Raw genomic sequence first — 23995 nt, forward strand, 5'->3', positions numbered from 1 at the left:
GCAGCAACCTTTAAGAATTAATTGTTGTTGAAAAGGGCCACCGCCTGTATTGCCGACAACATCAGTTCATCCCATTTGCAGCAGGATTTGAGAATGTACAGTATCAGTCAGACCAATCCCTGTGCAAATAAATGAATGAATGTAGCACATTTTCATGAAAACATAATAATAAATTAGAACCTAAATCTAATGAGGCATACAAGAAATGGCTTCTGTACGCTACTGCTGGGAACATCAACCACGCAGGTTGATTCAAGCACCAGGCAGCACAGATTCATGCCACAGGCAGTGGTAAGGAAAAAGGACAATCCAAATTCAGTGATTTGATAATTTATTTCAGGGAGTTTGACTTACTTTCCAAAACCTAACTGGTAGCATCCAGAAGTTTTTTACTTTGAATTTTGAAGAGTAAAATAGAAGTGTCAGAAGCATAGTATTTACAACAACAGTTGCCTGTGTTGAAGGCAGAAAAGATACAGGAAAAGGAAGCTGAAATATATGCCAAAGGCAAGCTGAAGTATTACCACCCAAAAATAAAAGCAAAATGAAGAGTTGCTGCACAATGTCTTTCATATTTATTTACTTATTAACTTTTTCCTTTAGAAATTATAAAAATGTACCACTGACACAAAACAGCAAAAGACAAAAAGTAGGAAACAAAATGTTGATTCAGTAGTTTAGTCAGGAGAAACCACAATGTTATTTTTGTGCCACTCCTGAAGGTGGAATTTTCCGTTCTGACTAGACAATCTGTCCGCTCAAAAAAGTTCACTTCATTAAACTGTTATTTGCAAGTGGCATACATATGCCAGCAAGTACAAAATACATTTATCTGCAAACCAGAGAGTAGCAGCTCTCTATTTTCATTTTTCTGAGCTGAGTGAAGCAGAAAGGCCTCCAGAGAGCTCCCCTGCATCCCACACGAGGAAACAATGGAGACGAGTGTGGAAATCCCCATCAGGGAAGGCAGCTGCTCCTCATCCTCAGCTAACGGCTTTCCAGTGAAGCCGTGCCGATGTATCGCCCTTCTCTGTATTCCACCATTTACTGATTTTGATAACTCAAGTTGGCATTTTTTGTTGTTGTTTTGTTGTTTTGTTTTGTTTTGTTTTTTCACAGAATCACAGAATTTTCTAGGTTGGAAGAGACCTCAAGATCACCAAGTCCAACCTCTGACCTAACACTAACAGTCCCCACTAAACCATATCCCTAAGCTTTTGTGTTTTTGTTTTGTTTTGTTTTGTTTTGTTTTTTCAGAATAAAACCTATAGCAGCATTTTATGTGCCTGCGCTAGTACTAATCCGGGACATGGGATTCTTGAAGGAACCCCAGGCCCGTGAAGGGGCTTCGGTGCCCTCCGGCCCTCACGGCACTCTAGCCCTGGCAGCAACTACCGCTGCTCTTGCTCACACCTCATCCAATTTCCAAACTCGAGGCAAGAAAAAAACAATAACAATCAGCGGGAAATGCCAGAATCTTTCATTTTCTTGGACCAATCAGTCTGATAGCCTGCAATAAAATATAGCGTAAACGCAATCTTCTTCGTAAGCTTCCTTCTCCAAAACGCAGTACTTGCTATTTCTCTGACTTCTTTACTTATTTACAAAGCACAATGCGTTAGGGGCCGGACCGCGCACCAGGCCCGGTGCCCCGGCTTCCCTGAGGGGAGAGACCCGGGGCGGGAGGGCGCTGCCGCCATCTTGTGGTGGGGGCAGCGGGGCAGGAGGGCGCTGCCGCCATCTTGTGGTGGCGGCCCCGGGGCGGGCAGGAGCACGCAGCCACCATCCCGTGGTGGCGGCCCCGCCGCCCGCTCTCTCGCGGGACCGCCGCTCTCCTCCCCTTCCTCCGCCGCCCGGAAGCCGTCCCCGCTTCCTGCGCTCCGAGCCGGCTCCGGGCCGCGTGTGCTGGGCGCTGAGGCGGCGCGATGGAGTACATGGCGGGGCCGGCGGCCCCCAGCCAGGGCAACATGTAAGCGGGGCGGCCGGGGGGGCGAGGGGGGCGGGAGGTGTCTGGGCAGAGATAAGTCCTTTGGGCTCCTGGGCCAGCGCTTTTATTTCAAGGGAAAATAAAGAAAAAATACCCGCGCGTCCCTTCGGCGTGCGTTTGGGGTTCAGTTGGTGACCGACTTCTTTCCTCCCTCTGCCTGAAGCCTGTGTTGCCAGTGCGGCGTGCCCATCCCGCCCAACCCGGCCAACATGTGCGTGGGCTGCCTGCGAGCACGCGTGGACATCACCGAGGGCATCCCCAAGCAGCTCAGCGTCAGCTTCTGCAAGCAGTGCGAAAGGTGGGCACCTGCACCCCGACCTCCGACAGACGGCACCCCTAGGGACCTGCCTCGTGGGGCGAAGCGGGCCAGCGGGGGAACGGTGGCCTCTCTGCTCCTGCTTCTGTCGCTCTCTCTGGTCTGATTTCGCCAAGTCTGGTACAGCTTGGAGGTGACCTTCTGGTCTCTTGCACTGGTTTGGAGGTGCTATTGCAGCTGCAGGGTTAGGTGATTTTTTTTAGGTTAGTTAAATCGTCTTCATGGAATTCTTCAATACGTGATTTAAGAATAGTCATACGAGCTTATAGGCTCTGAAAGCAAAAAGTGAACAAATGAGTAATGATGGCAGTAAAAGTTTGAATGCTTTTGGAATGCATAAATCTTATTCTCTTAGGGAGGCAAAAGATGTAGTTGCATAGCTGATATTGCAATTGAGAGCTTGGTAAATAATTGCACATCTTTTGAATGATTTAATTGATTGAAGTCACATATGTTTCAGTATGTTTTCTTTATTGTAGGTATCTTCAGCCTCCAGGAACTTGGATTCAGTGTGCCTTAGAATCAAGAGAGCTTCTTGCACTGTGTCTTAAAAAAATCAAAGCTTCACTTAACAAGGTGGGCAGAAAATTAATTGTATTACTATTTCATGACATGTCTATTAGCACTACATAAAGCAAAGTCTAGCTAACTCATACAGGGGCCAGTTCTTCCAGAGCAGTTATTAGTATTTGTGTAGAGTTTATTAACCGCTTTATAGTGACTACAAATAATGACAATCTGATCTCAAAGCTCAGTACTGGAAGTCTGGAACATGTGGTAAGAACAGGCTGTAAGAAAGAACTTTGAAGCAAATTGAGGAGGCTACTGCAGTACAGTTCTGTGACCTAACAGCATGCAGTGTCCTGCACAGTGGCTGTCATATAGATGAGAGATGAGCATAATTAACTGAAAGAAACTAACGTATTTTAGTGCACCTTAATTTTAGTTTTCTTTTTACATATTTTTAAAATGTTTGTACAGTACTTGATTACTGTGATATGAAAAAGTCCTGTAAATAGGCTAACTTGAAAGTCACATGTTCTAACATTCTGAATGTATGAGACACTTTATTATGAGATGAGAAAATCTGAGTGTATTGGCAGAAAGTTGTTTTGTTACTGCATTCATCAAAATCTGAATTTGATTGGCTTACTGAGCTGCTTGCTGTTGGCCAGTACTTGTGTATGTAAAATATAGGCATGTTTGTAAAATATCTGCAGTACATTTGTGCATTCTTAGTTTTAGAGATGAAATTAGCTTTTAAGTCCTGAACAAACCATTGAGCTACTCAGCTTAATCATTGCATTGCATCCAGAGGTACTTCTGAATTCACTTACTCTGGCTTGACACTGAGGTTGTGTCTCCGTTATTTTAGGTAGATCAGACTCAGTGTTCTAACAGGCATTATTAATTGGGTTTGGTATGCCAGCACGTGTTTCTTATAATAAGGTTATTCATTTCCTGAGTTAGCTGAGGAACAACAAATTATACCATAAGCTTGTGTCTTTTGATAGCTAGAGCTGCTTGTTTTTAATGCTGAGTCCATGTTCCTTCCCGCTGGCAGGTCCGGCTGATTGATGCAGGCTTTATTTGGACTGAACCACATTCTAAGAGACTGAAGCTGAAACTGACTGTTCAGAAAGAGGTAATGAAAGTAGAGCAATCAGCATGTAGCTTTTTTAAAGCTTGAATGGCAAACAGGATGGTTTTTATTGTTGGTGCTGCTTTTTAGATTATCGGTTCTCTGATAAAATCCAACATCTGTTTAATGCCTTCTGTTGAAAAAATGTTGACTTTGTTATGCCTAAAGTTTGTCATTAAAGTGCTGTTCATCACAATTTGAAGGAGATTATTTGCTGTCCCTGTAAAGTTGGGAAAACATTGCTGATATTCTTACATAAGTATAGCTGTTGGTCATGCAGTTCTAGTATAATAGGAAAGTTGCTTCAGAATGCTGTGGTAAAGTAGTATTCTGTCTTGACAGGACTGGCAAGAGAAAATCCTCTGCATTTTGTTTTGCAGGTGATAAACGGAGCGGTTCTCCAACAAGTATTTGTGGTGGAATATATGGTTCAGTCTCAAATGTGTGAAGACTGTCACAGAATCGAAGCTAAGGATTTCTGGAAAGCTGTAGTTCAAGTGAGGCAAAAGGTAGAGGCAAACTAATGTCCATTTGTTGATGGCAAAACAGTAACACAGAGAAATCTTTGGATGATTTTCTCAGGAAAAGATGTGCTTACACTTGCTCACTGCCACAGTAATAAATTTAGTCGTTGGTGTTTTTTTCCCTACTGGTCTTAGTTTAAAAAAGCTTTTTCTGTTTTCTGGTATTATTAGCATATTTGTTTTTATGTGATGGCTTGCAGGCGGCTCCTATGTGAATTTTTAAATATCCTTCTGTATTTTAAGGCAGTGTTAGAAACAGTGGGACAGATTGTTTATAAATATTTAAACCTTCTTTAAAGAAAATGTTATCTTTAGCAATCAGTTATACAAAAATAAGAAACAGAAGCTTTAAATAATTGGTTATAAATAGAGCACATCTGAAGTCATTTTGATTATGTGGGATAGCCTTTGGACTCTTCCTTTTCTAGATGTTCTTTTCACAGAAATGTTTGTTCTCCATAGATACTGCATTTGCACTTAAACAACTTTGATAGATTTATCTTGTCCTTGTTTTAGACTCTGCACAAAAAGACTTTCTTCTATTTGGAGCAGCTGATTTTAAAACACAAGCTTCATCAAAATACGCTTCGCATCAAAGAAATCCATGGTAAGCGAGGTGGCTTGTTAATCTTAGGGTAAATGTAGTACGTGAAGTAGGTGTGCTCATCAAGGTTTTCTTTTCCTTTCAGATGGCCTGGATTTTTATTATGCTTCAAAGCAACAGGCCCAGAAGATGGTAGACTTTCTTCAGTGTACAGTTCCGTCTAGGTACATCACTTAGATTTATTGCACTGCGTACCCAAAAGCTTCTGAGAAATGTCTGTTTCCTTTATTTTTAAAGAATCGTGAAAGAGTAATGAACCTGTATTCAGGCTAAAATAGACAAAACCCTTTCTGCAGAAGTCCTGTGTTTTCCATTTAGCCATTGTGAACCTAACCTCCGTGCATCTTTCCAATGTCTTAGTGTATTGGTTGTTCATAGCTGTATGCTTTTGTTGCTGTCCTCAGTGGTGATTATTTTCTGTCTCAAGCAGTGTCCTTCTTGCCGCGTGAAAGCTTCTATTTTTGTGTTTTGTAGATCCAAGTCATCCCAACGTTTGACCTCACATGATGTTCATAGTAATATCTACAATTACAAAAGCACTTTCTCTGTGGAAATTGTTCCAATATGCAAGGTAGCTTCTTTCTGTTTCATCTCCAGAGGGTATTGTATGAGGTGGATAGAGTTTGGTTTTGCTGATGGGGGCAAGATTTATTGTGTGTGTAGGGGAATGGGGAGGGTCTACCTGCACCAAGCATCAAGCGCAGGCAGCAGGCATCTTGAAGTTACTGGGGGATGTTGGGTGGAGAATTGAAAATCTAAACTTTAAAAATCTCTGTTTCAGATTTCTCTAAAGACTTGGTTAAAAAATAAGGAAACGGGAGTGTAAGCTATTTTCTGTTTGTGTGCAGGATAACGTTGTATGCCTGTCACCAAAACTGGCACAGAGTCTCGGTAATATGAGCCAGATCTGCGTGTGCATTCGAGTGACAAGTACTGTGCACCTCATTGATCCTAGCACTCTGCAGAGTAAGTTAGGAATTCCTTTCTGTGCTATGCAGCATGTGATTTTTTCTATTGTTGGCATGATCTACTTTTGGTTTCATGACATCTTGTATGTTTACACCTTCGTGTTGTAAATGCATCTGAGCACTCACAGACTTAGAAATTTAATAGCAAAGTAATGCATAGCTCTTCTCTAAGCTTCATTTCCCAAGTATTCTAGGCAAAATGTGGAGGGTCACTACTAGGTTCATGGGTGCTCTAGTGCCCCTCTAAGCACTTAGATTTGTCAGAGGTGTGCTTCTAAAATTAGATCTCTTTTTATTTATATTTTTTTTCAATTCTGTCTATGTGGGTGTCACAGAAGCATTATGCTTTGACTAGTATTTGCTGCTAAGCTGGACTGTCCAGCCAGTTATACAGACTGCACTGTGTGCACGTGTATTTGGATGCTTTATATAGGAGGGGTGCATGAGTGTGTGTATACACGCTATAGTAGTGTGTGTGTATATATACTATATAAAGAAAAATACCTCTAATAAGGCTGTGTCCCTTACTAGAGGAATTATTGTTGTGAATAAAAGTTGTCTGTGCTTCAGGCAGGTGATACGTGATTTGGCTGTCACAGATCATCAGCCGCTGTCGTAGCAAGAGTTTGCAATATGGGTCTTGTCCCAAATAGTTCGTTACCATAAAAAAAAGAACAGAATACATTGCAGTTGCCTACATTTTGGCTAATGCTTTCTTTTAATTTCTCTGATGGAAGCTCTCCCTTGTGATTGCCTGTGCTGTTTTTTGTTTTTTTTTCCAGTTGCTGAAATTGATGGAAATACCTACTGGCGCCACCCTTTCAATAGCCTGTTCCACCCAAATCAGCTAGAGGAATTTATTGTGATGGATATCAATAGAGTTCAAGAAAGGAAGAAAGGTGCAGGTGCAGGGGCAAGATCAAACAAAGTAAGAGTTCATTCCTCTGTGTTTAGTTTCATGTTTTAGGCCTTCCTCTCCTCTTCGTCCCCTCCTTCACTGAACTTCAGTTTGGAATCATTCTATGTTAAAAAGCCAGATGTATGCATTTCTGTCTTGCCACTTGCAAAAGCTCCTCTCAGGCAGATGTGGACAGTGTTTGGTTTTGGAAATTGTGAAGATGTTACCTGAGTTCCACTTCTAGAATTTTGTATCAAAGAGGTTAAACTCTATGTTCTATTATAATTGAAATCATTATTTTATGTCAGCTTTTCAATTCCAATTACTGATTTTTTGGTTGTTGTTGAAGTATAGAAGCACTGCTTTTTGATCAGAATAAATGGACTGGTGCCAAATGTTTTTTTCCCCGTAGGCAAAAGCTAAATGTAATAGAAAGTTATGAAGTGCATTTAAAAAAAAAGAAATCATTGAATTATTGTGCAAAGTGATCGCCATGTCCATTTCCTCAGTTTTGTAAAGCTGAGAAATTAAGAGTAGGGAGCAATATGTTGGATGCCTGTTGCAGAAGTACAAGCTTAATTACCAATGTAATTTAAACCAGCAATGTAGCAGTACAAATATTTCAACAGTACAGAAAGCTAAGCTGCGTTTATTACAAGAGTTTATTTTTCATTCCTCAAGCACACGCTGGCTGAAGCCTGGGTACAGAAAACCTCGGAGTTGAATACAGATCATCAGTATTTCTGCTCTACTCACTTGGGACACATTCTAAATCCTGGAGACCTTGTCTTGGGGTCTGTTCTGTTTCTTGGTTTTATTTGAATGAGCCATGCCATAGGAGTTAGTATTTGAGCCTTGCGGTGGGGATTTTGGTGATGGATTTACATAGGAAGTATGAAAGACTTTTACATGCTGTTGTGGAAGGGAAGTTTTGAATCTCTCAAGAGCAAACATAGGAAAAAAATCCTGGCACCTGATGACTTAACTATTATTTGGTTGCTAGGAAGCTGGAATGGTTGTTTCAGTTCATACTGCTGGCCTGGATTCTTGTTATATATTAGCAAGAAAGTTGTCAGCTTTCTAAATGAAGTCAGCAAAAGGGGCAGAATCTTTCATCTTGGCCATGCAGAGATGGTTCTAACACAGTAAAACTTTTCTAGCAGAAATAAGGCCAGGAAAATGGCTGTTAGTAATACGAGAGCTGAAGTGTTGCCTTCTAAAGTGCAGATAAGAAAAAATGTCAGACACAGATGAGAGGGATATTTAAAATGCTGGGCAAGACCCGAGGAAGTGATGGCATCTGGTCTTTTTGCATGATAGGGAGTATTGCATACAGCAGTGACAAATGTGAAATGTTTGTAAGATGAGGTTTGGACAGGGATGCCTAAACTGGTGGGCTTAAACATGAATGTTACTGAAGCCAGCAGAACCTCAGGGATACTGTTACATTGGTTCAGGAGGCTGCTGAGGGCAATGTGCTCCTGAATCTGGGAACAGCAGCTTGTAAAAGTTACTCAGTTCTGTCAGCTGCATACTGATGTGGATTTTTTCCTTGCTCTCTAATTCATTTGGAAACATTTATATTTCTTAGAAGCTGTAACTTGTATAACTGAGGAGCTATGCTCTTTAACACAAGCAGTAAATTTGCTCTTTAATACAAGCATGTAATACCTTGAGTACAATCTTGTGCGTTTACATTAAAGGGTGAACTACCTGTTCTAATTTTAGATTTGACTTGGCCAACTGTAACTTGAATGATGAGTTTGTGAATAAGATGAACCCACACAGTATTCCTGACGTGGTAAGAACATCTTCTTCCTCTGTATAAGTTCTCTATGTTACTCAGGGGTATTAAGGCACATATAATAGTTTTATAATGAGCACACACGTTCCCCGGTGTTGAAGGAATGGAATCTAATTTTGAGTACTTGCATTTTTGAGTGGTGTTTAAATAATGGAGTTACTTTAACGTACCTTACTCGTTGCTGTTCGAATTACCCTGCACTGTGTGGTGAAAACTGTATTACATCCCCAGTGTGTGCCTCTTCGGGACCAAAAGGTTTCCAAATACTTTGGGTTGAATTGAAAAATACGAGATGAACTCTATACAAAACTTCATAGTGCCAGACTGGTTATCGTGGGGTGTTCGGGGCAAAAGTACAGATTTCTTATGCTGCCTTGTGTTTGTTGGCAAGAATGATTCTACCGTTCATTCAGCTGATTTTATGGTTGCTCAAATGTAGACTTGGGTGGTGGGTTTGTTTTTTAAAGTGTGCCATCAGTTCCATTTAAGGTGTGTGTGTAAATATTTGCTGCTTTTCGCTGTAGGTATTAATAAAGAAGAGCTATGACCGTACCAAACGCCAGCATCGCAGAAACTGGAAACTGAAAGAGCTGGAAAGGGACAGAGAAGGCATGGATACGGATGATGAAAGGTTTGTCGTCTGCCATGAAGCTTTTCAGTCCTTTCTACCTAGGATACTGTGCCAGGTCTAGAAGTAACAGTTACCACTTTCTGCTGAAGGAAAACTTAAACCATGAGACAAACGATTACTATCAAAAGCATTGTGTTTGTAGCTTACAGCTGCTGTCTGTTTGGCTAAAGGGATGCTTTTATGAAAACATGTTTGTGGCCGGTTTGTTCCCTGGCAAAGCTGAAAGAACAACAGGAGATACTAAATAAAGTCCAACTGAGTAGAAAAAATGAGACGATTAGAGTTAAACGAGGACAGGCAATTTAAACATTCTTTAGAAATGAAGAGGTGCTAATAAGAATTAAAAATTTGGAGAAAAAGCAGAAATAATGAGTTGGAAATGTTGGAATGCGATCAGAAGGCATGTCTAAAGAGCTGCAGACTGCAGTCGTTTCTTGAGGCTTTGTTTCTTTGGTTGTTTCATAAACTTGTGTAAACGCAAAGGAAAAGTTTAGTAAATACATTGAGCATCTTTTACAGACAATACCAAGACTTCCTTGAAGATCTTGAAGAAGATGAAGCCATAAGGAAAAACGTCAACATTTACAGAAGTAAGGCTTTTTTAACTGTTTAATTGCATGTAACTTCGTCATAACTGAGTGAAAATATTTTTGCTGAAGTTGTTCATTTGGATCTTTGAACTGCTCATTCTTAGAGAAATGCTGTAATGTGATAGCATGTGGTATTTCCCATGCGCTGAGTGATGCACGCGGTGTTTTCTTGCCCTTAATATCAAGGTAAAAGCCTCTATTTCCTTCCACACCCAAAACCTGTGCAGGATGAAAGTTTTGATAAGTAAGTTGGCGTCTTCCGGGAAGGCAAGCATTAGTCTTGGGAGTTGTTGGGTTTTAGGAGGGAGTTGTTTGCTTGTTTGTTTTTATTTCATTGAGGTTGTTTAGTTTCTTTTGGTTTGTTTGGATTTTTTTTGGTGGTGGTGGTTTGTTTTTTTTGCTTAGCTGTTCTTTTGTTGTCTTGTGAATTGCTCTTTAGATGCAGACATTCCAGTGGAGAGCGACACGGATGATGATGGTGCTCCACGGATCAGTCTGGCTGAGATGCTGGAGGATCTCCATATTTCCCAGGATGCCACTGGTGGGGAGGGAGCGAATATGATGACAGAATAAGAACAATTCATTAGTCAGTGCAATTAATACTCCCCTGGAGAGGAGAAAGTACCCCATACATAAGCAAACATTATGAACTGGGATCACATGGACGTGAAAAGTAACGTGATCTCTGTCAATGTACCCCTAAATCATGCTGCTGAACGAACACTTACATATAAATTCTCTTGAAGATCAGCAATTGCAGTGAAGTTCCTGTGCAAGCGTTGCAGCATCAGCTGCACAAGGTCTTTGCACCTCTTGAGCACTTTCTGCAGGGTAAAGACCAATTGACTAACTGCAGATTTAGCCACTGGAAATATCCCTTGTCTTAAGTGGAGGACAATTATTAAGGAAGAATGTCCAGAGGGAGAGATTTTATCCTAGTTTGCTAGACTTTAATCCACTGTAAATTGCTTCCTTCACCTGAAAAGGATTTTTTCATGTCTTTTTGATACAATGGTTTGAAGCCTTTTACATCGATGCTAAATTATTCCATATAACATTTGGGAAAAGTTTGAGAATGTATCTTCGGATCCTTTGATAAGGAGGCTCCAAATCTACATGTTGTGTACACAAAAACACTGCCTTTTAAATTGTTTGAAGATGCGGCCCATAATCAGAAAAAACGGAGTCTTCTGTTAAATGGTAATGAATATTTTATTGTACTGTATTCCTTGCCTGTATTGGTGGATTAAAAGCAGTTTTCTTTTTAATTAGTAACACCCATTAACAACTATTAAAAGCCTATACGGACATTTTGTTCTATCATTATTTATGTAACTGTTAAATTTCTCTCTACTGCAAACCCAAAGAGAACACAAGCAGAGCACTAGGACATTACATGCTGATTGTTCTGGTTTTAGTTTACTGCAGTAGCAGTGTGCCAGAGAAGGCAAAGGTACTTTTGGCTGTAAAAGGTGGAGGGATGTTTAGTCATCAGTTCTTACTTGTTTTGATTACGTTTCACAATCTTGCAATCATCCGTTTGTAAAGGGGAAAATGGAGATTTGGAAAGGCAGTTTTGATGCAGGCATTGTTAGCAGCTCGGGCATTCCTTAGAATTGCCATCTTTTACTGTGTGTTTGTGTAGCACTAAGCTCTCCTGCCTTCTCTCCCAGGAACTTCTTTTGTTTTGTTTTGCTTTCCACTATGTAGAGGAGCAGTTGAGAAAAATCCATTAAGCTGCTGAAAAGCGAAGGTACAATTTATCTCATGACAGTAATTTAGTTCAATATAAGGAAAGGCATGACATGGATTTTTTTTCCTTAAAAATGAGACTGCAGCTGCATTGCTAACCTGAATTATCACTACAATAAAAATGTTTTATTATACAGATCTTACTCGTAGCTACAACTGCCAGTAGTGTTGCTGGGGAAATGTAGATAATCTCAATTCTAGTGACCCTTGGGCCAAGTAGGTAGAAATGGAAGAACTTCAATTTGTAGCTTGAAGTCAGTGCATTCAGTGCCTGGATGAAAGGTGGTGATTTTTCTGACAGATAAAAAAGATCAATCCTTTCTCTCACATGCTTTGGTAGTGAGCTTCCTGTTCCTGGCAGATGGAGAGGGAGTTGTAAAAAAAAGTGTGTTTTAAACTGTGCTGTTTTGATCAACCCTTCTCCTTCCTCTCTAGTGGTTTCCTTCATAGTAGCCCTCAGTAATTTCAGATGTGTTGCTGTCTTGTCTGTCAGCCTGTTTGATACTGGAGATGTCCCTCTTCTTTTTACCCCCACGATCTGTTACCAGTCTTACGTTTCCAGCATCTTTCAGCAAGAGACTTGTATGGTGAAATGTCATACTGGGGATGCAAGACAAGTCATAAATCTGTTGCTTGGCTTTTGTGCCCTTGTTTGCTAGCTAGTTACGTAAGAGCTCTCCCACGAGTGGGTAAGCTGTGTGTGTACTTGAAACCCAAGTTTATTCTAATTTTAGTTCTCAAGTTTACAGTGTCCCTTTAACATTTCAACAGCTGGGAGCCAGAAGAGGCTCAGGTGGTGTACCAGCAAATGAAGTGTTTGCCAAGATCTTCTCAATGACAGCGGAGAAGTAAATTGACAAAAGGTACTTAACGGCAGCCTTTTCTCTAGTGTGAAGTTACCTTGCATCTCCTAAAAAACCCCTACCTGTGGATTAAGGCAGGGTTTAAAGGGAAAGCACTTCAGTGCAGTACAGATTTATGGATAGCAATGCAGGTATAAAAGGGTTGTTTATAGCTGAAATAATTATATGGTGGTGAAGTCTGAAGTACGCTCGTCACACTTCAAAACACTTGTTACTTGTGGTAAGCTAGTAGTAAACCGAAGGGAGAGTACTTTCTAAAGGTGTATTAAAAAAAAAAAGCCTAGCAAGCTGAATAGATTCTGTTTCAGCATAGAAGAGAAGTTTTGTTCTTCAAAACAGCAAATGTGTTGTTTCAGAAGTAAGTCTTTCAGTGAGAAACCAAATAAGGCTTCATACGGGCTGTTAGCCCTGCTGCCCTAACTTCCCTGCTTAGAAGTGGTGGGAAGAAATAGTTCTTTACGCTAAGGGAGTTTCACGTTTCCCCACCACCACTGAATTAATGATGGGAGGGAGGGAGACGGGGAAAATGAAAAACTACATCTAAACCTGGGGGTTTTAGAGCTGAATCTGAATTTTGTTTAATAGTGAATTACTTGGGGGGGGGGGGGGGGGGGTCAGTTCCCTTAGTGAACATGTGCAGTAGTTCCTGTGAGCACCTGATGTACTAACTACAATTCTAGATCATTTCAATGAAATATAAAGTTCTACCAAAAAATAAATCCATTGTCGTGAGAGCTGTGGTTCAGAAATTTATAAGGAGCTTCCAGAGGCTGTTGCTCCAGGCATGCTGGTCCTACAAGCGTTCATGCGATCACAGCGCGCTTGCTCAAAGGGCTGTTTCCTACATGCTCACATTGCATGGTCACAGTTATGCTACAGAAGCAGCAGCCTGATGGAATGAAAACTGTATTTCTGGCTTTAAGGTGAAATTTACCTTGTTCCAGGAGGTCTGGCACTAATCCAGCCCTGAGAGAGCTCAAGTGCTGCATGGACAGTCTACAAAAAAGCGAAGGTACCTTGCAAGATACTGAGCTCACACCTGTCAGCGTGTCACAGAAACCTCACGCGTTTCTGTGGAAGTGGTAGAAAAGCGGAGATGTTCTTGTGATTAATGTGACAGTCCACCTGATGTCACTGTTCCTTCATGTTAATGGCCTGGAGAGCAGTGGGTTCAGCTGCTGGAAGGAAAAGGTGGCTCTAAAGTCAGAAAAACTTGGTTCCGGAAAAACTTGGTTCCGTTCTTGTCTATGCTGATGTCGTTTCTGATAGATTGTTTTAAATGCAAATAATATACCTTACGTGAAAGTAAGACAAGGCTTTGGTCTTGATGTTAAGGACTTACTCCTGGTAACCTGCTCCTGCTGGTGGATTGACCTCCCTGCACTTGAGCTGCGTGCTGCCGGAACAGCTCGATACGTGGGTGAGATTCGTGTTGGTTTCAGAGCTTTTTTGGCAGTGTTTGCTATAGCTCATTCCAAAACGTAATTATATAGCAAAGATACTTTCAGAATTTACCTATTTTTCTAAATTGCCTTCAGAATTGACCTATTTTTAAGTTTTTTTCTGTATTTCACCTTTATCATAAGCTTAGGATGGGAACCTGGTTAAAGCGAGAAGAGGGGATGAGGTTTAAAACTTGTCAGGGTCCCAGTTCCATGATGAAAAACACAGCAGAGTCAAGAAAGGCGTCTGTGTAATTTGAATATTCAGCTTTATAAGATGAAACAATTACGTGTGACAACTTCTCACGTTGACTAAGATGCTTTAGCTGTGCTAAGGACTGAAAGGACTCGAAAGACTAAAAATAACCAGTGTTCGGTGACAAATTTTGTAAGAGAAGGAAATTGGCTAAGCTGTAAATTATTTGGGCAGGTTGTTTGTACACTGCTTAGCATGATGTGCCTTCACGTTACATGGGCTGTAATGATTATGGTTAACACCTTTTTATTAATGTTAATCCATACCTTTTTATTGGGTGGATCTGAGGTATAAAGGGCTGCAACTTTTAACCCATACCTCTCCTGAAATTAATTTGTGCTCATGTAAGGAAGCTTGTCATATTTAAACCCGTATGAATGCGGCAGAAGAGAAAGCCCTCAGAGACATTGTCTGAAGCTCTAGGTTTGTTTTAGATATTTTTTTCTTAAGAGATGAATATCATATTCAAAACAATCCAGAATTAGGTCCTTTAGGAGCCTTGAATCCACCAAGGAGCAGAGATGCTCAAACACTTTGGTTTAGACAGCACTAGACACAGAGAGGAGCGGAGGCAGAGCCCTGGGCTCCTTGGAGAAGCAGTATCAGGACAACTTTCCTGATTTCAAGTTGTTACATTTGTCGCTCAGGAAAATACCTGGAAAAGTCTCTGTGAAGATACTTGTGTATCGGAGATGTCGTCCAGGACTACTACTAGGCTGTTGCACAAAGTAATTTGAGCTGAGCAGAAAAATTAGGCAGAAGGCTTCAGCCAGGCAGCACTGACTGATTTCAGTCGGCTTTGCAAAAGGAAAGAGGTCTGCCATAAACCCAACGTTGTTCTAAACACACACGTGCAAGATGGAATATGTTCAGTGGGATGCAGAGGCTAGGAAGCGCTGACAAGTTCATCTTAGAAACAGGATTTTCAAGTCAGATAGCAGGCAGCTGAGATAACTCAAATTGCAGCCTGATGTAAATCGTAACAGACAAAATGGGGATGTCACCGTAGCAAAACTAATAAAAGTTAACAAGGATCACCAACTTATCTTAGGCCTCAAAAATTGTTAGAAGCAACCGGTAGCAGAAGAGATAATGTTCTGTGCAAAACAAAATCATTATCTTCATTGCCTGTAGGAATTTTCAACTATTTGGATCCATAAAATACGGATTACAGTTTTATGAGACGAGTTATAAAAGTCTTACAATAATAAACCTTCATAATGAGGAAGCTGTGCATCTACTATAACATCATGGTTGTAAAGATCAAACAGGTCGCAGTGAGCAGCCTCAGCTGTTTCACTTTAGCAGTTATTTATTATTTACTTCTTTAGCTTCAACTCTTGCTGAACCAGTGTTGTCAAGTTGTACAATTTAAACGTGAGAGTGCTTTTAAAAAGCTGGTCAAGCAGCAGTGCGAACAGTGCTTCGTGTCATGCCCACGTTTCTTTCTAGGTCCGAACTGTTCACGAGGATGGGAATGGAAAGGACATTAGAACACCATATCGGGTAAACTAAAATTAATACTGCTTGTTTGTTTTAAGCCCACATTTGCAAATAGAACAATTAATTCCTTTTTTTTTTTGACAGAAAGTCACTAAGCAAGTACACGTAGCATAGATCAGTGCACACTGTGGTTAGCAGCCCTGGGAGAAAGCAACGAGCGCCTCTCACTCTTGCTCTGCTCGTTAATAAAAACCTGCAAACAGCGTCTGCAAACACCCCTATCTTCTCCCATGCGCACACACCCAAAAGCTCAACCCCCAGTGACACTGGGAAAAAGGCATGTGAAATGAGTGCCTCTCTCTCGTGTGGCACGCAGTGACGTTAAGCATTGATATTCTCTCGTTAAGCACGCAACTCCTCTGACATTGATGTGTAGGAGATTAACTAGCCAGCCCCATGCCTAAACAACAACCTCCTACTCACGCAGCTTGTGTGCGGCTGCGGCTGTGTGCGAAACGTATCTGCAGATAGCTGCCTTGTCTTCATGGGCATGTTGTTTAGTTTGTTCTTGTTTTTTTTTAAAATATAAAGCACCACGTGTCAAGTGTTTCTGGTGCTAGCTGCAGGGAAGGCGTGCAGCCTACACCTGCCGTGGCCGTGGTGGATACCGGGGCAGCTGGGCGAGGCACGGCCGGGTTACGTGGTGCGGCACTGCTCGCGGGGAGGTCTTGGAAAGCCTGGAAAGTGTTGAAGTGCACTGGTACAGGAGTTTCTGTTCCACATCAGATTCCTTACACAGCCAGGATAAACGATGGACGAAGCGCTGTGGCTGTTCTGATAAGACACCCAGTGATGCCAGTGCCTGATCCGGATCAAATTTGCACGGCCAGGTGAGCGTGCCCAGCTTCGGCACTAGCAGATGTGGAGCCGTGGCCTTACGCTGGCAGTCCGACACCTCGGGCTGCTGCTCAGAGCACAGCTTCCAGGGGGAGCGTGCCCCAGCAGGTCGGCGTTTCTGTTCCTGCTGTTTCAAAACAGAGTGCAAAGTGGAGTTTGAAAGTAATATTTTAAATCCTATCCTGTAGTTAGGAGCCTTAGTGACAGGTCAGGAAAAGATCCAAATGAGTGAAATTAATCAAGGATTTTTCTCTTTGTTTCCTTCTTTGGTGTTTGGGGCCTTCTGCCCTGTCCGGCTCACACATCCAGGCCCTCAGGGTCGTTGCTGTCACCGGACAGAGCGAACAGCTGAGCTGGCTCTGCTGTTGCTCGCAGACAGCCAGGAGCCAGCCCCGAGGAAGGGCTGCAGCCTGCAAACAGGGCAGCTCCGCAGCCCGTCCTGTGCCAGCTGTTGCAAAAGAGACGGCAGGCAGTACGGCAACCACAACAAACAGCCAGTGGGTTTGCGCTGGGAGGACAGGGAAAGGGTGGCAATAAACAAAACTCACAAACACGCCCAGCACAAGTTCCTAGGTCTTCAGCCTGATGCCAGGTTCCTTCACGTCAACAAATACTTTGGATGCATGTGTGTAGTCGTGCTGTAATTTAAGCATTTACTTGCTTACATTAGGGGCTGGCAGTTTTGAAACCAAAGGGTTGTCTTGACAAATAGTTTGATAATTGGTGCGACTAAAATACTGCGTTCCCTTCTGTTCCTAAACCTCACTAAAGGCAATACATGTCCTGTACGTGAGAGCTCTTAGGAGAAAATGCAAGAAATCTGTCACTCGAGCCATTCGATTACTTCAATAAAACTTAAATTCTAATCAGAAAGCATTAAATAGGCTTGTTGTTTAAACAGACGTAGCTGGGATTACCTACGTACCGTCAAAAGTGTTGTAAGTTTAAACTCATCTGCCTTCGCTTTCACAAATAAGCTGTTTTCATATCCTCCCTCATTTTCCCCTAATTATAAATTGGGAAAGTAACTGTACGTGGTGTTGAAATGACAAGTAACGTGATGAGCGTTTTAGTTTGTTTTGTCACAGTCTGTGACCAAATCTCAGTTCCTGAGTAATTTGATTGCCACTTCCTGGGAGCATCCTCTTGAAGGAGAGGATTCTCTAGGAGCAGCGCTAAGCTCAGAAGTTGTAGGGGAGCTCGCTTTGGTGTGGGTGGGAGTGGAGCTGGATTTATGTCCCCCTGTGTGCGCTCTGCTCCTGCTCTGTCGAGCTGATGCAGAGCACAGATCTAGTTCCCGATTTCGCTGTGGTGGTACTTCACCCCGCCAGCTCCCCCGTCCCCCCTAACAAGCTGGCAGCGTAGGCACGTCTTGCTTCAAAGACTGATGCTGAGAAGGCTCGGGCTTCAAAGGAGCCGATTGCAGGACGCCCGGCGTTTTACTTCAAAATCGGAGTTGGTGTTCCAGACACTGCTCAACAGGAAGAGTGTAAACCATCCCCACCACAACCCAACGTGTAGTTTAGTGTTTTGCATATGGAACGCGTGCTTTACCAGTCTTCAGAAAGTAAAACATTTTTTTTTAAGTCCAAGAAAATCAAAATTTTATTTTAAATTTGTATGGAATTACCCCCCACGTTTTCAATAAATCAGCTGCGTTGTTCACGTAATGATAACGAACCAGTCAAATAATTCACTGCTAAATAATTGAGGCAAACGGAATAAATACTAAAACCATCACATACATACATACCAAGACTAGGTACACAGAAGCAGCTTATGGTTGTGTAATATCATACAAAATCTTTCACGTACACGTCTTTCCCATCGGCAAAGCTGTGGCAGACCAGAGCAAATACGCGCCGTGTAATTTCAGAAGATGAAAACTCCATATCAGCTCTCCCTGGAATAACAACGCATGCAGCGCAGCCGTTTCTGTACCAAACCCAGCTCCGTAACTCCAGCTGGTCTTTAAAACTGAAAGCTCTTTAACAAGCAGTCAGTCAAATGATAAAAACGAGGCCTGATTGAAATTGTTTGGGCAAAATAATTTGCTGTCAGAGTCCCAGAACACAGAAGAAAACGAAGAGATAACTGGGGAATAGAACAGTGTTTGCACACACCCTGAACCTGTCTTTCTAAGCAGAACTGGAGTGTTAAGAAAAACACTTCTTGGATCCAGAGTCAGCGTCAGGCTGCCAGCGTTACTTCACGATAGAAACAGCGTTCTCATGGTGGTTTCCAAGCAAGTGCAAGAAGAATTGGAAAGCCGTGCTAATGTGGACGGGGATGAAGACGTAAGCGGTGTACGATATCATCACCAACATGGTGATGTTAAAAGTGTAGAAGAGCAGTTTTTCCCAGGGCTCCATGAGGTAGCTGCAGGTGATGAGTTCAAACTGGCAGTACAGCCAGTAGAGATAGTTCTTCATGCTCTTAAAATCCATCTTCGCCTTCGAGCAGCTGCCGAAAGCCTCCCCTGTTACAAGAGTTAGTAGAATAGAAACCTTCTTTAAAAAGAAAAAAAAGCCTTCGTACGTATCATAATATTTATATAGCAATAAAATATAGCACAAAAATATGTATATAATATATATACTGTATCAATATCTCATTAACATGAAGAAAAGGCTGTCATACGGCAACTCCTTTCTATTCAGTTTGTTCAGACTGAGCAGTTTTGGTAAATGATCATTTAAAAACCAAGAGAGCTGAAATCCCAAGACCACAAACACACCTTAAAGCATAAAGGATGACCAGATAGAAACAGCCTACAGTGAGCCGTTCCTTCACCCTGTCCCATAAAAAGCTTCCTTTGCACTTCTTTTGCCCTTTCTTCCTTCACTTCCGAGTCAGTCCCATCCAGACCACGGTACGATGGGAGCTGCACCAGGGAGCCTCCGCAGGTCGCTTCCCAGAACCTGGCTACCCAATAATTGCTACAGGTTCCTTCTCCAAACCAAACTACTTTCCTAACTTTGCCCTGAGCTGGATTATTTCAGGCTCCGTTGAAGCAGCTTAATTCAAAAAGCGCTCGTCCCTCTCTTTTTACCGGTCACGGGTTCTGAGGGAGAACTTGGTGCAAGTCTGGTTTCTGCCACTGCAGGTGGATTTTGAGGTCTTCCTCTGCAGCCGTTGCTGGAAGACAAGCTGGAAGCCTGCAGAATGCTGCACGCACAGAACTACAGCGTGAATCTACACACGGATCGCACAGCTCCTGCTGCAGCAGAGGCTGTACGGATCTGTTGCCAGAATAAAAACAGACGCATTTATTTTAAAGCTTCGGGTTCAGACTGGTACTAATTACTTAGCGATACGTCGAGGAGCTACGAGAGGAATACAGAACTGGGGAAGTGAAAGGAAAACAGGACTAGTTTGGTGGTTACTGGTGCTTCCCGTCACTTGGTAAGTAAGGGGAGACAAAACAAAAACTGCAGTTCCCCACTTCCTGATGGGGAAGTTTGAACTGGTGGTGTCATGGCTGTGGAAAAGATCTCATCCCACAGAAATTAAATAAAATCTCATAGATCTAGCTAGAGTGGGATTTTATCCCAACAAATGCCGCTTCTCAAGTTGTTAGAGAAGTTTTGCCTGTTTTTTACCATTCTACTACCGTAGTCTCTACATTTCTTTCCCACTGGTGAGATAACGCAGGTAATGCTTCAGTAGGTAAGAATTATTATTAGCTACTTTTAGTAACATCCTTACTCCGCCAGCCACATTTCTGTGCATTGCAGGCAGTTTTTACTAAACCAAATTACACGTAAGCCTCTTACCAAACAAACGCGTTACCAAACTACCTTAAGGTAAGGCTTTTCTCACAAAAAAGGGCGCAGATTCCGTAAAATTAGACCTTACCTCTCCGCCTCTCCCTGCTGACAAAACGTGTGGATGTGAGATGCTTCCCGGCGCTCCTGCCCTTTGCAGCTGAGTGGCTGCCCCACACGCCGAGCAGCAGAGACAATTACCTTTGCTCCTCAATTACAGAGCGTGGCCTCCGCACCCCGCCCTCTCCACTATTGCTAAAACCTCCCCTGGCCAAAGCTCTGCATTATGCAACGAGGACACCCGCCGTCTGGCTCGGACCCGCGCTCCTGGCAGCATTCATTTGATAATTTGTACGGAGCCAAAGTCGAAGATGTGCAGGGAGGTAGGAACACGCGAGGCTGAAACGCTCTCTAGGAGAATCAGCCAAAGATGTTTACAATTAGCGCCTGCCCTGATTGTGAAGCTCAGGAAATCGACCTCTGCTCGTTGTGGGACCTCACAACGCGGCTGCCCAGGTTCCTACAAGGTGCAATTTAATGTCTGTGCAGAACTATGGGGCCAGAGTCATGGAGCCACAAAAATGCAGCTCAATTATCATGTCACAGCAAAGCCTCGGGTGAAGCCACCACCTCCTGCAGCCTCGGCCTGAAATCCCTTTGGAAGAGCCCCCGGTCCTCGCCGTGTCCCTGCCTCTCCGTCAGACGTGCTCCAGGAGCACCAGGGCGGACAGAAGACGTGGCCAAGATTTGTGTGAGGAAAGGCGCTAAGTTTGCCTTAAAAACGCTGCAGAATTACACCAAGCCGTGAGTGCTCGAAGCATTTTAATGATCTAATTTGACAAGTAAATTAGGTAGAGATCTGCATAATACATTATGTTCTAAACTATCTGCCTGCAGTCAAATCATTTCCAAACATGAATCAGCCTCATTTGGGAAGAATATGCCACAAGCAAGGTCGCAGGCATCTTTGCCGCACCTTCTTTCTTCCCCTCCTTAGCCAACAGCCTGAGCTGATCTGTTAGGAAATGCCGACCTCCTCCCACAACCTTTTTTTTCCCCCCGTTTTCCAACAAAATAAGGCTTTTTATTCAAACCCTGCCCAGTTCCCATGCAAGTTTCAGCAGTGGCAAAGCAGTGCCTCTGGCTGCGGTGGCGATGCCCCATCCCACCAACTCTTTTCCACCAGAGCTTCTCGGCTGGGTATTGCAGCGGAGCACTGGGGCAGAGCAGGCATGTTTAGGGGTTTTTTCCCCCACACCTGTTAGTGGAACACAGCACTGCAGCAGCGCTGCTGGTTTTATGCCCGGGAGAAGCGACGTCCGGCTACTACAGCGCCCGCGTTGCGGCAGGCCAGCGTCCTGCTTCATCTCACTCACCCTCCCAGCGGGGGGATCAGCCTCTCCTCGTTCCTTTAGCAAGAGGCGCTGGCAGGGCAGCGGCAGGGTGTCTCCTCACCGAGGCGGGTGTCTCCTCACCCCTCTCCGAGTCCTCTCAGAAAAGCATTTGCATTGGAGCCGGGGGAGCCCTGGGAGGTACTCCTGCCACGCTCAAGTGCAGAGCTGTACGGATGTGCTCATTGCTTTCAATGTTTCTCCCCTGTTGTTGTTTTTTTTTTCAACAACAAATTCCCCGACTTTAAACAATGCAGAAAGCGAAGACTTGTCTGGGTTTGCTTTGCCTCTGACAGCCTCACAACCCTGTAAGCTTTTCCCTGAAGCCAAACACCACGGAAGGGATCGGTGGCAGCGCAGAAGCAGAGGGCTGCTCACAGGAATGAAACTTTTGGGTCAGCAGAATCCAGTCGTGACGTGACGCTGTAAGCAGCTCCGGGATGGCGGTGCAAAGCCCCAGGCATGCTCTCCTCCGTGCTTTCTGGGCAGCCACTCCTGCTGCTTCTCCCGGCTTCTACCCCAAGGGGAAATAGGAACTCGGGAGTACCTTCCACAACTCATGGTCACGTGTATGGCTTCGCTCAGAGTACAAAATGTGCCTGGAATGCTTACCTTTTAGGCCAGTTTTAGCCTACATGCTTTAAGGTCCTTTTATCTCTAAATAGAATTAGCTTTCAAGACTAAAAACAACCAACCAGCCACACTGTACGTGGTAATACACAGATGGATGACTGGAGATGCAAGGATAAAGCCTTTTTTTTTTGCAGAGTGGATTTGCTGCAGCTCCGAGGAGCAGCAGAGACCTTCCCAAAGAGCCCCCTGCTGCCCCCTTCCCTGCTGGACACCTTTCCTGAGCCGTGCGGAGCCTTGGCTGCAGCTCTCCGACAGAGATGCGTATCTGGAGTCAACTTCTCCGTGCTCCAAGAAAAGTACCACTGACTCACAGCGTTGCATCAACATGAATTTACATAAATCTGGTAAAGGGGAACGTGAGAAGTTCAGGGTAATGTCACGAAAGCTTTATTATGAATTCCTGAGAGCCATCAGCAGTTAGCCTTCCTTCTCCTTAACCAGCAGTGTCCAGCTCTGGGATGATTTAATTAACAAACCGGTCGCTGCAGTTGCTGGTAGAACAGAAACTGGTGACATGAATGCAAAAAGCAGGGCTCTGTCTCCCTGAGCCTTATACCTCGATCCTGCAACGTACTGTTAAGCTGATCGAGGTGTCCCCTTCTCAATCCCACGTCTCTCTCCAGTTGCGTGAGCACCTGCAAGGCAGGGATTTAGGGACGTTAGACAGATTGGCTGCTAGAACATCCAGGCAGCCTCTGCACAAGCTGACCACGGAGCCACCCAAACCAACTGATTCCGGTGGTTTTCAGGCCTTTTAACGATGTTGCCCAGGTTTGTACCGAGGCAGGCAGGTAATTAAATATCAAAACGTCTTTTTACTGCTGCTCGCTCTGGTTTCCAGTCAAGCAAAGTTGAACACAGCCACATAAAAGGTCACGCAGTGACACATCGCTCATTCTTTTTAGCATGGGAAACATGAATTCAAAGATCAAGCCAGAAACATTCAGATTACCACCTCACCAGAAGAAATGGCCAGCCGCCTCGCTTTCGGTTCAGTGAGGCTCCCCGTCCGACACGGCCGTGACTTGTGGTTTGCGCAGGATTTAGCAGATAGCTCCATAAGCTGAGCTTCGTTTTGTTTCCTATTATTCTGTGCCTTGCAATGGGATTCCCTGAGGTCTAAGAAGGGGTAAACTCATACTGAGTGCTTCTTTTCCATGCCTAACTGAAATCGGCCATGGGTTAAAAGGTGTGGTACGGGGGAGTGTAGAGCTAGGGGTAAGGGAAGAAAACAAGCCTAATTTCCTCAGAAGACCAAGCTGAAAATGCCTGAAATGGCTCTGCCTCACCTGAACACTGCAGTAAATGATTTATCTGTCCATTTAAAATTAAGACAGTGGAAAATAATTGAAGCAGAAACTTAGGGTGATCAGGGCAGTTTTCTCTCTGATCTGCCCCATGTCTGTCCCACCCAGACACTGCTGGGTTTGTCATAAAAGCACCCTTGAGCTTCTTTGATCCCTTTTGGCTCCAGCATGGTTTGGAAGGCCAGCTCTGGGCTTGTTCCTCGTGTCGCTCGTATCACAGACTCCAGAAACAAGGTTGCTGACGAGTTATTAACACGCTGGGGAGGCAGGCAGCCTTCTG

General features: G+C 43.4%; 1 protein-coding gene across 1 annotated transcript; it reads left to right on the forward strand.

Moving 5' to 3' along the window:
• Positions 1-1815: 1815 nt before the first annotated feature.
• On the forward strand, positions 1816-11274 carry NMD3 (NMD3 ribosome export adaptor). Its single transcript, XM_035334826.1, has 15 exons — positions 1816-1969; positions 2151-2285; positions 2783-2879; positions 3868-3948; positions 4326-4454; positions 4986-5076; positions 5159-5237; positions 5548-5644; positions 5922-6039; positions 6824-6969; positions 7621-7733; positions 8668-8740; positions 9268-9374; positions 9894-9964; positions 10404-11274. Exons 1-15 carry the CDS (start codon positions 1926-1928, stop codon positions 10535-10537), a joined length of 1515 nt encoding a protein of 504 aa, XP_035190717.1. The 5' UTR covers positions 1816-1925; the 3' UTR covers positions 10538-11274.
• Positions 11275-23995: the final 12721 nt, after the last annotated feature.

The sequence above is a fragment of the Oxyura jamaicensis genome, chromosome 9 (genome assembly GCF_011077185.1).
Source record: "Oxyura jamaicensis isolate SHBP4307 breed ruddy duck chromosome 9, BPBGC_Ojam_1.0, whole genome shotgun sequence".
In the NCBI taxonomy this organism is placed as follows: Eukaryota; Metazoa; Chordata; class Aves; order Anseriformes; family Anatidae; genus Oxyura; species Oxyura jamaicensis.

Excerpts from the sequence above, each read along its gene's own strand:
- NMD3 (XM_035334826.1), top strand. The coding sequence starts at position 1,926 with ATGGAGTACATGGCGGGGCCGGCGGCCCCCAGCCAGGGCAACAT. Across the intron at positions 6,970-7,620 it reads CAGGGGCAAGATCAAACAAA|CACACGCTGGCTGAAGCCTG; the intron begins GTAAGAGTTCAT and ends TCATTCCTCAAG. Across the intron at positions 8,741-9,267 it reads CACACAGTATTCCTGACGTG|GTATTAATAAAGAAGAGCTA; the intron begins GTAAGAACATCT and ends TTTTCGCTGTAG.